Below are 16,148 nucleotides of genomic sequence, written 5' to 3'. Positions count from 1 at the left end.
CTTGAAACTTCCAAGGTATTAAAAAATAATATGTAATTGGGGCTGGTGATGACGATGCCCTAAAACTTCAGCGCCCCACTTGAGACGGTATTGCCTCCCTGAGAGAGAGGAGGGTGGAGTGAGAGCCAGGAAAATGGTTGAGATGCCAATTGTTTCCTGCAGGGAAAAGGCTAAGGGAGTGAGTGAAGAAAATTGGAGCGAACACAGCTGCACAGATGCTTGAGGGTGGGTGGAGAGGGAGGGAGGGGCTGCCACAAAAATAAAACAGCAGATAAAACCCTCCTCTCTGCTGCTCAGTTAAGGGCAGGGGAGGATGTGGGCCAAGTCAGCTGGGGGTCAAGGTCAGAAGTCAAGGGTGCCTACAATTTAATCCTGGATCTGGCTCCCACTTAGCTGTAAGCATTGGGTAAGTCAGTAAAACTCCCTGCACCTGTAAAATGGGGTCTGGAGTAATACTTGCACCACAAGGTGGATTAAAGGGAAGCTTTGAAATGTACAGCTGTATACCAGGGCCAAATAGCTGCTTCTGTGATAAGCAGTCACTTTGGGGTAATGTATGCTGATGTGGTATTATAGGACCAGTGCTAATTGCTGGAAAGATGGAAGTGTTCATTAAACCGATAGGTTACTACAGGGAGGAGGCTTACATGGCTCATGATGTAAATAGGTATCAGAATATAATGGGCAAACTATTTATTTATTTTGTTCAAACTGTACTGGGCAGTTTGTGAACTGTACATACCTATGTAGAGACTAAAATTTAACCTAAGGCTAAAACTGAAGGATATCAGCTAGCTTTATCTTTCCAAAGCTGTCAATGTAGGTCTGATGCTTCATGTATGACAACCAGTGCAGAAGCACCTACACATACAAATAATGCACTTAAGAGCACTGAAAGACGAGATCTTAATCTCAAGGAAAAAATGATGTCTTTCCAATGTGTCAGGACTTCAAAAGTAATTGTGAGATCTGACAGCGCTGCTGGTGATTCTCCTAAAGACTCTTTATAGCTCCTCTTAAAGGGGCCTTGGGCTGATTCATGTTGATCGTGTCTGACAGCTAGCATTTCTGCTAATAATAATCATAAATAAAGTGGACAAGGTTGCCTGACCCGAAATGAGCATATCTACAGTGCCATATCCATTACAGCACAGTGGATCTGTGACCGCAAATCAGGAAAGGTCCAATGCTCTTGACACTATGTATTAAAATAATATCCGTCTTCTAAGAGCTCAGAACCTTTGTATGCTATCTTTTTCATTAAGAAGTTTTCCTTAAGAGAGATCATTCAGGTGAGAGCAGACCTATAGATAGGAAATACTACAGAGGATGAAAGACTGCAGATCTTTGCATATTTTTTTGTTTATTATGCAGTAAAAATATGTTTGTGAACAACTATATTCTCCCTTATATCTCAGATCCTCCTTCATGTTCTCCTACATTGAAGTCATAATCCTGGTTTTATGCCATCATAAATCTGCTGACATGTGAAAAATTATACTATTATCAAACACATCAAAACAGAATTATTACTTCCCTGCTGCAGGACCAAATGCAAACAGGAGCTGGGTTATAAGAAAGTGAAACCTTAATAATTTCTGGGTGCTGGTTTGCTGCTAAAGATATGGAAGGCAGGAAAGACTTTTTTTTTTTTTTTCTTAATTGCTTTAAAATATTGGTTGCAGTTGCATACAAACACAAATACAGCTAATTCTAAACAATACAGGAATTACTTGCAGATACAGGGAATCATTCTCAAAACTGAAGTATCAAAAATAACATTAATTCACATGATCTCTCCGTGTCAGGTAACAGACTGAGTTAAGAGAAGCTTTGCAAAGTACTTTGAGGGATGTCAGTGTGGCACACCATGCGGAGCCTACCAGGGCAGGTGTCTTGCAGGGATGCTGGCCCTGCACCTAACACCCTTCACTCCTGACATTCCGATCTAGCAACGGTAGGCACCCACACCATTGCTGAATAGGGAGACAGGAACAAAACTAAAAAGAAATTAGAGTAAAGACATGAATTTGTCATCCAGAGACAGAGCTGTATTTGGAGAAAAAGGTCATATTTCACTCAGCAGTAAAGAAAGAGTGGCAAAGCTGACTCTCCGTGTTCCCTGGTAAGGAAAGCTTCCTGCTCATCCCATCACTCACTGTCTTTGCATATCTGTACTGCATGACAAACCACTATTACAACTCTGACAGCTAGGATCGAAGTTGGCTAGATTCAAGAGAGAGGGATGGACTCTGGTGTCTGCTAAGGTTGAATCTACACTGCAGTTTTCTCTCCGCTCCCTCACCTGCACAGCTACCTGTTTGCACAGAAATTGTTAAAGTTCTGCCTCTATTACTGGGTCAAATTTTGTTGAAATTGTCCAGCTGTGTCAGAAGTAACTGGAAGGTATTATAGTCTGTCACAAGAGGAGGATTGTCTAAGCTTTACTTCTAAGCTAAAAAAAGGAATGGTGACCTTTACAGAGCCACTTGTCTACTGCAGATGGACATCTCTCAAGGATGCTTACTACGTGCCTGTCATTATATCATTGCCAAGGCAATTAGAAATCAAGGGGCTCAGCTTTTGCTACAGAATTTAAAAAAAAAAAAAAAAAAAAAGGCAAATGTCCAAAGGAAAAACTCCATATCATATGGGCAACTTCTCTGTAACATACAATCTAGTTAGCATTACAATCCCAGAAATCAAAGACTCACAGAATGGTTTGGGTTGGAAGGGACCTTAAATATCACCTGGTTCCACTCCCCTGCCATGAGCAGGGACACTTCCCAGCACACCAGGTTGCCCAAAGCCCCATCCAGCCTGGCCTTGATCACCTCCAGGGATGGGGCATCCACAGCTTCTCTGGGCAGCCTGTTCCAGGGCCTCACCACCCTCTGAGTGAAGAATTTCATCCTGATGTCTAATCGAAACCCAACCTCTTTTAGATTAAAGCCATTACTCCTTGCCATAACACTACACTCCCTTAAAGAGTCCCTCCCCAGCTTTCCTGTATGCCCTCAATGCAATCTGTGTAGTCAGCTTTGGATTCCTTTTCCACAACATACAAAATCATCCTTCTTTTTCTTGCACGTTACCATTAAAAAGTACATATTTGAAAGGGGCCATTAGAGGACCAGCTCCTCAGAAAGAGGAAAATCAATTCATTGCCATATATGCTGAAAGGATAGAAGAGAGTCTTTCTCATAGGATGCAAAGTTAGCATCAGAAAGATTATTTCATCACTTGGCCCTTGCTTGCACAATGAACAGCTATCACTTTCAGACATATTCTCTGAACAGGTAAAATCAGCCATGCACTTATGGATATGGTTTTAATAGTGGTATCTATTGTGTTCACATCTGTGCTGCACATGTTCTTCCTGCTACTGCAGTCAAAAGCATGAGGGAAGAGAGGGTAATGCATCACTCAGTTCATTCACTCTAAATGAATCCCAGAGGCAAGTAACCCAGCAAGTGGAAAGGCTGGTGAATTAGGAACTATATGAGAATAACACGTTTTGCACAGCCAGAGCTACTGCAGGGTAGGTAGCCACTGATATTACAAATACTTGTACATACCCATTCCAATGTCAACATGCTTATTTAAAAAAAGAAACTAGGCATGGCTTACACTTCAGGCTGGGAAAGCAGCACCCAGGAAAAAGGTGAGGTGTCCAGCTGATGGATGCTCCTCATCCCCTCCCTGCAAACCTCTGAAATTCTAATATTCTGGTGAGAAGATGTACCAGCTGCAACGGCAGAGACTCCTGGCATGGCCCAGGAGGCTCTTGCTTTCTAATTAAAAAGCGCTGATGCAGCATGAAAGCTACTGGGGATTATGGCTGAACAAAGGCGAAGTCTTTCTGATCCGCTCTGTGACGACTAAAAAGCTCTCAGATTTGTAAGTACTTCAGTGAAGTAATTCCCACATTTATGTTATTAATATAATTTATTATTTATTAATTAAAAAATACTTGGAAGTGAAGGGCTCACAACTAAAAAGTTAAAAAACAAGAGACTCAGAGGCAGGATATGATCTTACAAGGGGCATGGCCACAGCTTTGTTCCGCCTTCTAATATGGGTGGGAAGAAGGAGCTCAGTTTCAGCTGCAGGGCATCTTGTACCCTTTGGGCATCCAGATGGATTGAGGAGCTAAAGTGAGCTCACAACAGATACTGCTCTTGAGCAAGACTGTGGTCTTGTGCCGCTGTAACACACACATACCAAGAGGTTAGTCTGTGCCCAAAGTGCTTAAGAGTAACAATTACATTTCACTGCCTCATGAAGGCATCTTTTTGGAATCAAATCAGAAGAATATTTGTACAAATAAATACTTGAATGCAGTGGCCACTGGCAACATGAAACAGCTTTAGGGATATGTGCTCTGTTAATGTGAAATAAACCTAAGTGAAAAGGGTGAGGGGGAGACTCCACTGCATAGGCAATGCAAACATACAGACTTGGGCACAGTGCAAAATGAAGAAGCTCAGAGCCTGGGACACTTAACCTGGCATGGCTTCTCTGCTACTAGATACGGCTGGCACTGAACTAGCTCATCTTCAGGGTTGGCCTCCCCACCATGATCTAGTTAGCTGGTTTGGTCTGTGTCCCTCTTTCACATCACCGCAAACTTACCCGCATTTGAGCGTTTCTTTGGATTTTTGAGACTTCGGCATCTGCCGCTGGCAGAGCTGCTGTTCTCGCTCATGGAGTCTTGTGCAGAGGAGGCGCTGCCCGTCGCCTCGCTGTCCCTCATCATGCTCTCATAGCCGCTGCTGCCCCCGCTGTGGTAGAACAGGGCCGTCTTCCCCATGGCGGGGGGCAGCTCCCCACTCAGGACGCTGCTGTTATCGCTCCCGTGACCACTGCTACAGCGGTGAGGTTTCCTTGGAGGGGTGATCTTGCTGTAAGGGGATGGCAGCATGTGAACGGCTGGCTTCTCCTCTCCGTGAAGGCCCCCGCGCTCCTCTGCCTCCGAGTTTCCCCGCAGCTGCAAACCTCTGGAGCCGGCGCTGCCTTGGAGCAGCTCTGAAATCCGCCCGTTGACAGCCCGAAGCGGCAATTTGGAAGCCAGGCTGGAGCCTCGGTTTCTGCTGAGGGACTGTGTTGACCAGGACATATTCTTCCCACTTGGAGGCAAACTGGAGCTCTGCCCGACGGACTGAGGCAGAGACTTGGTTGAAAAGCTGAGTGTTTTGGTGGCAGAGGCAGACAGGCTTCGGGCCTTGGGGCTTGCCAACAGGAGCTTGCTGACAGCAGAGATCTTTGACTGGCCGGCTTTTGGGGAGGCCCCTGCAGACTGCGAGAGCCCTGAGTTGGTTGGTGAGGACATGACACTGCGGCTGACGCTCCTTCCAGCCCTTGGCATGGTGGTGTCTTTGCCAGGGTTCATTTTGGAGCTCACGGAGGACAGGCTTTCTGCTCTTTCCAGTGAGAGACACTCATAGTGGCTTCCTGTGGACCTTCCAAGGGAGTTGGTCCTGCTGGCGAGCTGCTCCAGCTTGGCACTGAACAGCTTGCTGCTGCTGTTGTTGCTGCTGCTGTCAATGCCAGGGCCCTTGGGTTTGGCATTCAGCTCCTCGGGGAAGCTGGCCAGGAAGGGCCCAGGCTGGCTGGAGGGACTGCTGGTGGTGCTGCTGGCTGCGCTGTGCTGGGGGCTGGCTCTGTTCTTCTGATCCAAGCTTGACTTTCTCACCGGTGGCAGAGGAGGGGTCCCTTTGGGGCGAGTGAGGACACAGTGTTTGGGAGAGGCCATTTTTTTGTCTAGGCTAGCCTTAGAAAGCTGAGGGTGGGCAGGAGAGCTGGCTACACTGCTGTCGGTGACCGTAGGCTGGAGGTGACTGTCAGGTTCCTCCAGCTTGCCTGCTTTTGGGAGCCCTCGAGGGAGGCTGCGGCTCTTCAGGCCATCAATGGAATGAACGGGGCTTTGGGTTGCAGAGCCTGATGCTGCCATCTCACACCCATCCACAATCCTCTTCAGACTGTCAGATCCTGGGGAGACAGAGGCGTCCCCACCACTGCTGCTGCTAAACCGATCTGCTGAGGACTGCTTTGTGCCATGCTCAGGCTTGTCTGGAACTGTGGCCATGTCAGGCCTTGGCCCATCAATGCTCCCAGAGCTGTCCTTTTTAACATCTTCTTCTCTCTTCAGCCAAGGATCTTCAAATTTGATATCCTTCTTAGCACTGGATTCTTTCCCCTCATGGGAATGGGCAGCCTTTGGGTCTGCAGTTACTGCTGATACAGCGTCATCAGTGTCTTGTGCTTTGAAGGGATTAACGGCAATACATGGATAAACAGTAATGTTTGTCTTCATTGGGATGTAGCCCTCACAGCTACTGAGGCTTGCAGTGTTTTTAATTGTGACAGTAGTTTTCCCTAGAGCTGATATTTTACAGCCTTTGATGGGTGGCACTTTGCCGAAAGCTTCCTCCCCCATTTCTGACAGTATGAGCATGTTGTCTGTCACTGGCTTCTGTTTGTCACCTACACAGATCATGCTGGCACTTTGTATGGTGCTTGCAAACTCAGAAACAGGGGGTTCTGCCATTGCTTCTCCATGCCCATAGCATGCCTGGGCAATGAAACTGTGGCATGACTGTTCGCCATCACTCCCTGTGCTCATTTCACTCAACCACGAGCTGATAGATGAGCGCCTGCTGCCATCATCCTGGGATTTGTCATCCAGGCCTAACTTTGGAAGTGGCAGGAACTGTGTGATGCTGACTTCAGACACAGGAGCTGCACTGGAGTAACATTCGAGATCTTCAGATATGCTGCTGATGATACTGACTGGCCTAGACCCAGAGGCCAACGCCTGCACGGAGCAGTCACTGTTAAAACTGATGATGCTGGTTGGGCGCCCGTTGTCCAGGACCCCGCTAATGGTCAGTTCTTCTACGAGGGTGAACACCAGCTCGTCCTCTCCATTCAGTTCCAATGGCTGCTGCACAGTCACCATGGTGGTGCTCAGTATCTCCTTCTTGGATTCAGGAGAAATGCTTTGTTGCTGATCTTCATCAAGGATGGTCTCTTCGAAATCCCCACTGCTGGAAGACACCGACTTCTTCATGATCTGAGGGCTCATTCCTACAGGTGGGGTCCGGATTTCTGGCTGTAATGAAGATTCACTAGATGTCACCCCAGTGTCCTTACTCAGAGGAGCTGGTGGGGGAGTGGTGCTGGGCAGGACTCCTTTCTGTGTATAGACCTTGCACCTCTGGGAAGGAGAAGTTGGTGGTTTGTACTCAGAGGTTTTGGAGAGGCTTGCAATGCCAAGCCGAGGAGAACCCATTGGCCTAGGTTTGCCTTCCACAAATCCACAGGTGTTGAGACCTTCTCTACTGCTCTGCAAGCTGGTGCTGTGTGCTAACTGGCAAGAGCTCAGCTCTTTACTAGAGCTCCCTGTTACACTCCTGGGAGAAGAAGGAGTTGAAACATTAGTAAGAGCTCCAGAAGGAATGGGGGAGTGATTTCTTTTAGTTTTGCTGGGTGTTGCATTTATATTTTCCTTGGCTTCTCTATCAGGATGCTGACATTCTGGTTTTGTATCTTCCTTATCTGACTCTGGTAAGTGGCTAAGCTCTGCCAGTTGGCTTGAGACAGAGCACTTAGACATCTGGTCTGAGCTAAATTGAGCAGGCATCTCTTCAAAGGGAAATTTGTCAGTTTCTTCACTGCCATCTATGCAATCCAGCCTCTCCTGGAGCTCTGCAAAGGTGTTGCACTTCAGGCAATCTCTTTCAGATGTGCTGGGCCCTGATTCACTACCTTCCTCCAGCCTTCCCTCATTTTTGGTCTTTTGCAGTGCAGGAACTATGGGAACAAAGTCAGGGGGACCCTCGTTATCTGTTAGTTCCTTATCAGAAAGGGCAGTGCCATTGGGGCCGACATAAATCACTGTGTCACAGGACTGCTCGCTGCTGGACGAATAATCAGGATCACTTGACAAATGCAAAATAGGGAAGTCTGGGTCAACGGTGTTTCTGGAATGGAAAGGTCTCAGCTGGGTTGGCCGCCGCATCCTGCCCTCTTCACAGGAGCTCTCTCCTCCAGAAGAACTTGATGTGTACTGCAACATCAGAGAGACAGCAACCATGAAATTTAAATATTGCAAGAACTTCCTTACACAAAGCACACACACAAAAAAGTCAGAGTCGCATCTAAACAGGGAAATCTCTAATGAAGCCTCTGAAGCCTCTTATATTCAGTCTTATAGCAAACACACGGCAGTGTTCAACAGAGAACACAGTGCCCCAGCTCTAAATGTCCCATTTTAAGAGTCATGAGATTTCAAAAATAAAAAGCACTGAATACATTAATCAGTATCCCTTTTCTAATTTAGCCCAACCAAAGAAATCAGGTATTTGCCAAAGGCTTTCCTGATTTTGTGTGTCTGAAGAGGAACAAGAAAACTCGTTACACAAATAAGGCACAGAAAATACAGACAATCCCTTTTGGTCATAGTACCAGTGTGTGGATTTGTATAATGTGTGCAGAGTGTCTGGAGGCACACTGCTGTGATGGTGTGTGGACTGATTTCCTTCTCTCGTCTCTCTTCAAAGTTTTTGTCAATCCATAGGCAGTCAATTTAAATCAGACATTCACTGGTTGTACCCAATTCCCAATGCAAGCTATACAGAAGGAACCAGGCCTCCATAAACACAGAATTGGATACGGCTCACCATCTCTTTACTTCTTGGAAAATCAATCGCCCATATTTAGAAGCAGTCAGAATAAAAGGAGCATTGGTACTGGCAATGGAAACATTGCTTTGCATTTATTTTGTTCCTGCTCTCTGTGAGAAGCACAGAGAATCTAATTCTTCATTAATCCCAATTTTCTTTACAGTATTTTAATTCCTTATGATTTCATTAGTACTAAGAATATAATTGAAAATTTATGCTCTTGGCTGTATCACTAAGCAAGGCCAGCTTACGTACCTGTTATAACAGATATGTCTGAAGTCATTCCTCTATCTGAAGCTGAAGTGTTTACCCCCCCTAGTTTCTGATGCATGCTCTGAGCCATTCGCCTAGGACAGTTCATATAACCTCTGCACTTTGGAATTGATTACTGATGTTGTATTTGCTGTTCTACCCAATTAAGGAACCTTCAAAGTCCTTCTTGCTCCCCCCTCCAGCATTTACAAGAAGGAAGTTATACATTGCCTTACCTTAGTTTTCTTTTTCTTCATCCTGAGGACTCTTGATGCAATCTGGATAGTGGACAGCGTCTCAGCGTAGTTCCCCGCAGCGGCTGAAATGTGAGCTATCATTGTGGTGCGGCAGTTCATATTCCCCAGGGACTCTCGAAGCAACATGGTGAGCTTGCTGTCTCTGCAAAATAAAATGAATTAAGGCTGCATTAGCAATCGAGGTTTCACTTTGACCATTGTGATGTGACTTGGGTCTCAGTAAGATTTTTTTCCCCTCCTTTTAATGGAATCCTAATTAGTTCTGTTCCTCAGGTTTGCACTATCTTATGTCTGCAGCTGAGCACACTGAAAGACCCTAGACTACGAGTTAAACTTCTTTTGTCTTCCCAGTTCCCCCTCTATGTCTTCTTCTGGTCTCACTCCTTCAGCACCGTCATCTTTGTGAATACAGAGTTGCAGACCAGCACTGGGGACTGTTAAGGAGCCACTGCAGCAGGCTGCTGCCCTTTTCTAGTGTGCAGTGTACAAGCAAACTCTGGCCTAGCTCTGGAGGACAAGAACGTAGACTATTAGATTTGAGGACCCAAAGTTTTTCTTGCCTGCTGGGGCACTGCATGATTCAATAATACTAGTAGTTAAATCACTGAAATTAATTTTGGACGATACTGGTGAAATACAAAACAATCAAGCCTTAAGACTTCTCATAATTGTTCTTTCATATTAGATCTTTTCTTCCGCTGAGACGGGAATCAAATTTTCTGTTCTTGCCATTTACTTTATTGTTCAGAACAGGATAGCTTTTGAAATGCTGATGCCTTATTGAGGGGCTATGACTGGACTAAGAATGGGAATTGTCAAGTATGACAATTTTAACAGCATAATGATGCACATATAACACTTCCGTGGTGTTCATCCAATCCTGTAGTCAAAAACATACAATATATTTTTAAGGGAGCTTTAGCTACGAGATGCACAGGTTGACTAGCTGACTAGTTGGAAAATAGTATCCTTTTTGAAGAGAGCATCTCCTACACTAAAGGTTGTGGATAATCTTTACGTACAGCTCAAAGTAAAGACAATAGCCCAATATTTACCTCCTGTTCAATGAATGGCTTTCACTGTTGTAATACTGTCAGTGGTTACGGATCAGATTTTGAGGGGTCACTGATCAGTATCTGCTAATACCTAGGGTGCATGTGTGCCCTTGGTCATCCACTTAACATTCCCAGCTGATGGGAAACAAAAAAAAAGCTGCAATTTGTGGGAAATAAACCTACTTCTACTGGATAGGACTGACAGACAATCATCAAAATTCTTGAACATGTATTTTGATTGGGAAAACAATAGCATTTTGGATGCATATTTCAATGCATCTAGCAATAAGGTTGGGGAGCTCCCAAATGGTGCTTCTCCTGAGTTTTCTAGTACTCGTGATTTCAGCAAGGCTAGCAATACTGGATAGAAAATATTTTCTGTTTCAGAATTTCTGCTTCCTTCTGCTCCAGACTCATTGAAAACAGTCCGGCAGCTTTGAGAAACAAACAAACATCCATAAAGACTACACTGAGACAGCCTCACTCATTTCACTTGTGACCTAAGGCTGCTTTGAATCCACAGATCCAGAGTTAATAGGCTGCTGTACCCCAGGTTAGTGGCCTTCTTTTCCATCAAGGAATAATTAAGATGTCAAATTTTGTACATCAGTTACTGCCACTCCAATGCAGAGTTAAACAGAAATTATTAACATCTGCACAGAAATCAATAACAAGCCTTTCATTTGCTAGTGCTTCTATCATAGCAAAACATGAGACGACAGGGGAAAGGGCAAAAGAATGCATTCTGAACATGTCGGTCTCCTGGGAATACATAACCCATGCAGCCAGCATCAGCACGCTGCGGCGTGGCTCTCCTAGAGCTATATGCATTATGAATATAAAATAATCTGTGCCATCTGCCTTGCATTGAAATGCACACTTGCAAGAAGAATGACAGAGGAAATTCTTATTCTATAATTCAAATTCTATGACATATACCAGAAAGAAACTAACGGACAGATTTTTTTTTTAGGATTGAAGCAGGAAAATTAGCAGCAAAAAAGCCCAACCAATACTGATTTCTAATTTCAGAGTTTCCACATTCAATACTGCCTGTATCTTGACTGTCAGCTTTAGACACAGAAAAAAAACTAGTCTCCTGTCAGTATTGTATATTGAAAAATAAAACTAAGAGGAAGAAATTTGCTAGCCTCATATTTTGTCAATGCTAGACATTGTCATAAGACATTTCACCTGTTCATGGTTCATTGATCTCTCACAATAGCACCTACCAACTTCTCAAAGAAAGAATGAAAAACAAAGGGAACATAGTAACACAAACATGTGGCTTAGCAACTATTAGTTTTTAACTCACCCTACCCTCAGCAAGTAAAATTATTGACAAAATACTTTGTGCAGATCATACAGTGTGAGATGAGAAGTAGATGGTTTGCTCTTCTGAGTGCTGACATGGTATTTCAGCTTGAAAAAGGCAAGGCTTTGAATTGCTTCATTAGGTGATTCACGAGCTGGTATTTGCAAAAGCAAAATTTCCTGTAAAGCCTTAAGTTTTACAAAGAGAAGGTCTGGACTGAAAGAGTTTTGAGAAGGAAGAACTTTGTTGATCTTCTGTCTGTACAAAACAAAGACATAGGAAATTTTGAAGAAAGCTCACAGAAGGGCTGCTGCTCCTGCGTGCGTGTTGCTCATTAAATTGAGCAAAGGCTGCTTTGTAGAAGGTTACAGGTTTCTCACAGCAGCATAGTGAACTGTTTTCCATTTCTTGTCTTCTGAGACCACCATACAAACTGGGATCAGTGTGAATTAGTCCTTTCACTGGCTCAGCAAGAAGGAAAAAGCATACATCTTTACATTCCTCTTAAACATATCTATCTTCCTTCCTCATGATTAATTATACTCAGATCAAACAAAATAGAATCATACTTTAGAAGAATGAAGTACTCAGGATAATGAAAAGTTTGCTCGGACTCTGCCTGAATCCTACTTGACTATGTGCATTAAGTACAAGTCCTTAATTTCATGACTGGACACTATTTTTCCACTAGACCCCTGACTGAATCACTGTACAGGATAAACACTGCTCCCTGAACAAGAAGGTATCCAGTCTTTCATTTAATCTCTGCCTTTTAATGTGTGGACTCGTGCTTATCTACTGTTAGGACTACACAAACTCAGCTCTGCATCCAGAATTACTTATTTCTTCAAAGGCTTTTTTTCTCTTTCCTGTGGAGCTCATCAATGAAGTATCTGATGAATGCCTCTGAGGTGAGGTACATAATCCCCTGTTAATACCTGCAGCATTGAAGACTTCACTAAGCATAGGTGTTTGGTGTGAAGCACTGATCTTTCACAGTACTGAGCATTATACAGTCTTTCATATTCAAAGCACAGCTTCCTTTGACTTCCGTTGCAAAGAAAATAGTACAGCTGTTTCTCAGCCTGGGTACCCAACAAACTAGGAGCATGCAGGAACAGCCACCTACAAACAGCAGTAATGCATTAGCCAAACCAGTTCTGAAGGTAGGTACCAGCTGCCTTCAGAATACCTCCCTGTCCTTGCACAGCTTCAATTTCTATACTCCTTCCAACTTCTGTCATGGGTCAAGGCAGGAATTTATTGACAACGACCACATCACAGTACAGTCCCGCTTCATCTCCAAAGACAGTCCTTCATTTGCCTTGAAAAAGATGATAATTTTATGGAGAAAATAAAGTCCTGCAGAGAAAACAATATATATAGCCCATGGAGCCATAGTAAGTTTGCCAATATAACCTTATTACTGGCATTTTCCGCCCCTGTAGTAATTGTTTTCACAATCTGTATATTCTTCTTATATATTTTATGTCATTTCAAATGGATTTATATTTACACTTCAATGAGGCATCAACAGGCCTGAAACCTTCCCATGTATTAAAAAGCCTCAACTGCTGAACAAGCTGATCAGCTGGCAGCAGCACCCAGCTGCCACCTTTTGTATGGAAAAGCAATAGGGAAGGAGGAGGTGACTCATGATTTACCTTGAGGTTTTGTTAGTATTTGCTGCCGGTGAGGAACAGTGAGATTCAGGAGTACTACAACCCTTTCCTGCAGTATAGGAGAGTTTTCCTCTCATGTGCTCACACCCTTTTTGCCATGCTCTTCTCTAATCAGATACTTCTGTTCTCTTCTACCAGTGTTTACCATGGGCTTTTCTCATCCACCCTTCTTAATCATTCTCATACCCACACCATGATCCTCACCCCCTGCTCCCTCCTGAAGTGGCCCAACACTGCTCCATTTCATGCTGCTGTGCTCTAACCACTTTAACCAGACTTTGCCAGCCTCCAGCATCGTTGCTAGCACCTCTCAAAGTACTGATCTCCTCTTTCTTTACCTCTTGCTCCTATTAATGTCCTCTACTGTCACTGTACAACCACCAAAGCCCCTCTCCCCACTTGAATCACCTCAGCTGCTCACTGATACCCATCAAAGGCATCCCATAACCCCCACATAATTTGGCACGGCTCATTGCACCACACTACATAGGTGAGGGGGCATAGCATGGACGGAGCCTTCCCGTATCTTCCCGCATCTGTCAGATCCTTCAGCTTTATGAGAATTCATTCTACTAATGTGTTCAAAATGTGTTTCACAGAAAAGAGGCAAATGATAATTGCTTTTGTTTAGGGCTGCAAAATAGAATTCATGAATGGAAAATGAAGCAGTAAGAATAAATATTATGCTCAGTAAATTTGCAGGAATTTTCATTGCCCGGCATCTCATTCTTTGTATAGGAGAGGCAAGGACAGAGCTTTTCCACAAACGGAGGGAATGCTGGAGAGGAAGATCCAGCTAAAGTCCTGGAATCATGATTTTTCTGTGGAATTATTAAACCAATCCTATTAGACTCTTTGTCGTCCCGTCCCATCCCATCCCCTTAATGCAAATATTTTCCTTGTCTTCCCCTTCCACTCCCCCTCCTACTATAAGGATTTTGGCTATTCAGTGACAAAAGCAGCACCATCAGGAGTAGAAGTAATAACACTGCACAAGAGTTATAATACAATATTATTATAAATAAGCTTTAGGATGTGCACGGGTGTGTGTTTGTGCTCTCTATTAATCATACATCATGGTGTCTTCCTAGGCACTTGGCCAAAAGAAAAATGTTGTCTAGTCCCTCAAGGTGTTATTGTTACAGGATAAGATGATGTATGCCCTCAGGTGTCTTGTAATCTAATTATTTACAGGGGTATGTCAAAGGAAAAATCTCTGGAACTATGGCAGCTATTTTTGATCACAAAGTCTTAACTCTGCTCCCTAGTACTAATGCACAGCTTTATTTGTAGTAATAAATGCTTGCATAATGAGAGAATCATATAAATACTCCATTTGGTTTTGGCTCCTATTGTACAGAAATACTCTCTATAGAGGGCAGTTCATAACTTAAAAGGCACAAAACTAACACCAGATGTTACAGGTAGGTAACAACTGAGTTAATGAAGAACCGATATAGCTTGCTTAGCCACGTCTTTCCTTTCTGTTCCTAATTTTTACAGAAGGAGCAAGGAAATAGGAGCAATGTGTGTAGGCACAAGCAAAATGAGGCCAAGTGGCCGGTAAAGCCACTCGGTGATTCAGCCATGTAAGCCTGGCTGTGTAAGCAGAACAAAGCAAGGCAGTTGAAGAAATATGGGTAACATGTTGGACCTTTAACCTGGGGAATCCTTCACCTGATAAAATGAGGCATTGGGGAAATTGCAAACTTGTTCCAGATGGAGGCTAACTAGCCTTAAAGGGAAAATTAAGCAAAGTGAAAATCTCCACTGACACTACAGTTAGTTGTCTTGTATGAAGCACACCAGCACAAAACAGAAAGCTGTCCTCACTGCACAGGGGAGTGGGGAGCCAGCTGAAAGGAGCACGCTGGGGAGATATTGTGGTCAGATTCATGTGCTGGGAACATCAAAACCAGGTATGAAAGGGTGTGACACTACAGAAGTCAAGGGAGGGAAAAAGGAGTTGCTGCAGTCAAGTATGCGATGGCAGGGGCTTATACTTGAATTCTAATATTAAAAAAGGTATATCAAATGTAGGTTTCCCCCCACAATTCTTGTCTTGTAGGAGCCTAACTGTGCAAATTTCATATAGCAGAACGATCCTTGTGCATGTGACAACACATAAACACGTGACAGATGCACAAAAAGGCATTTTTTTTTCTTTTCACCAAAGACAGAAATTAATAATAGGACAACCCAAATAGCTCCAGCTACACTGACTCGTTGAAACTGACTGTCCCTCTGACCATAAAAAAGGATGGCTTAAGAGCCATAACTTTGTATAGAAGTAGATCCCAAAGCTGGTGAAACTTTAATAGTCAACAAAATAGCCAAAGAATAGCCTGTTATCCAGAAATTACATAGAAATTCCCCAGACTGGAGGTTCCACTGACTGGTCTCAGCGATTCATGCTTATCCACAGTAGATCTACCTCACAATAAAGCAGTTTTCATGGTTTCTGACACTTCCAGCCAGGGTCTGAGCTGCACACCTCTATACCAGCCCTGGGGAAGCCCAGAGAAAGATGTCCCCTCCATCATCTCATGCTCCCTTGTGCCGCCAGCAGAGCTGAACCAGCACAGGCTCCATCCTCCAGCTCCTAGCACAGAGCCAAGCTCCACTCACAAGGAACCATTAAAAAGACACAGACAAAGCACAACGCGAATCAAAAGAAAAGGATCCTGGTTGGCCTAGCTGGCATTACAGTGCCAGCTCCAAATAAATTCTCGGCTGAAAAAGAGAAGCTCAATTAATCCAGGGAGCTAATTAGACTGTGCAACTGTATACTGGACTTAAAGCCAGATTCCCCCAAACCAGCCATGCCACAGGAAAACCCGAGCAGTAAATAGACTGTGATTTACAGGAGAAAAAAAAATCCCCACAGTTAAAACCAATAA

At 44.0% G+C, this 16,148-nt stretch overlaps 1 protein-coding gene across 6 annotated transcripts in view; it reads right to left on the bottom strand.

Moving 5' to 3' along the window:
• KIF26B (kinesin family member 26B) overlaps positions 1-16,148 on the bottom strand; it is a 301,650-nt gene that overhangs the window by 16,309 nt on the left and 269,193 nt on the right. For all 6 annotated transcript variants that reach the window (XM_084512195.1, XM_084512198.1, XM_084512197.1 and 3 more), the window contains 2 exons: positions 9,176-9,338; positions 4,636-8,071 (listed from right to left, as the gene is read on the bottom strand). In XM_084512195.1, coding sequence (XP_084368321.1) covers positions 4,636-8,071; positions 9,176-9,338 — 3,599 coding nt within the window. The remainder of the gene's footprint in view (positions 1-4,635; positions 8,072-9,175; positions 9,339-16,148) is intronic.

This window comes from Aythya ferina, assembly GCF_964211825.1.
Source record: "Aythya ferina genome assembly, chromosome: 3".
Lineage (NCBI taxonomy): Eukaryota > Metazoa > Chordata > Aves > Anseriformes > Anatidae > Aythya > Aythya ferina.
Note: the sequence above shows the minus strand (reverse complement) of the source record. Positions and strands in the feature narration are given on the sequence as shown.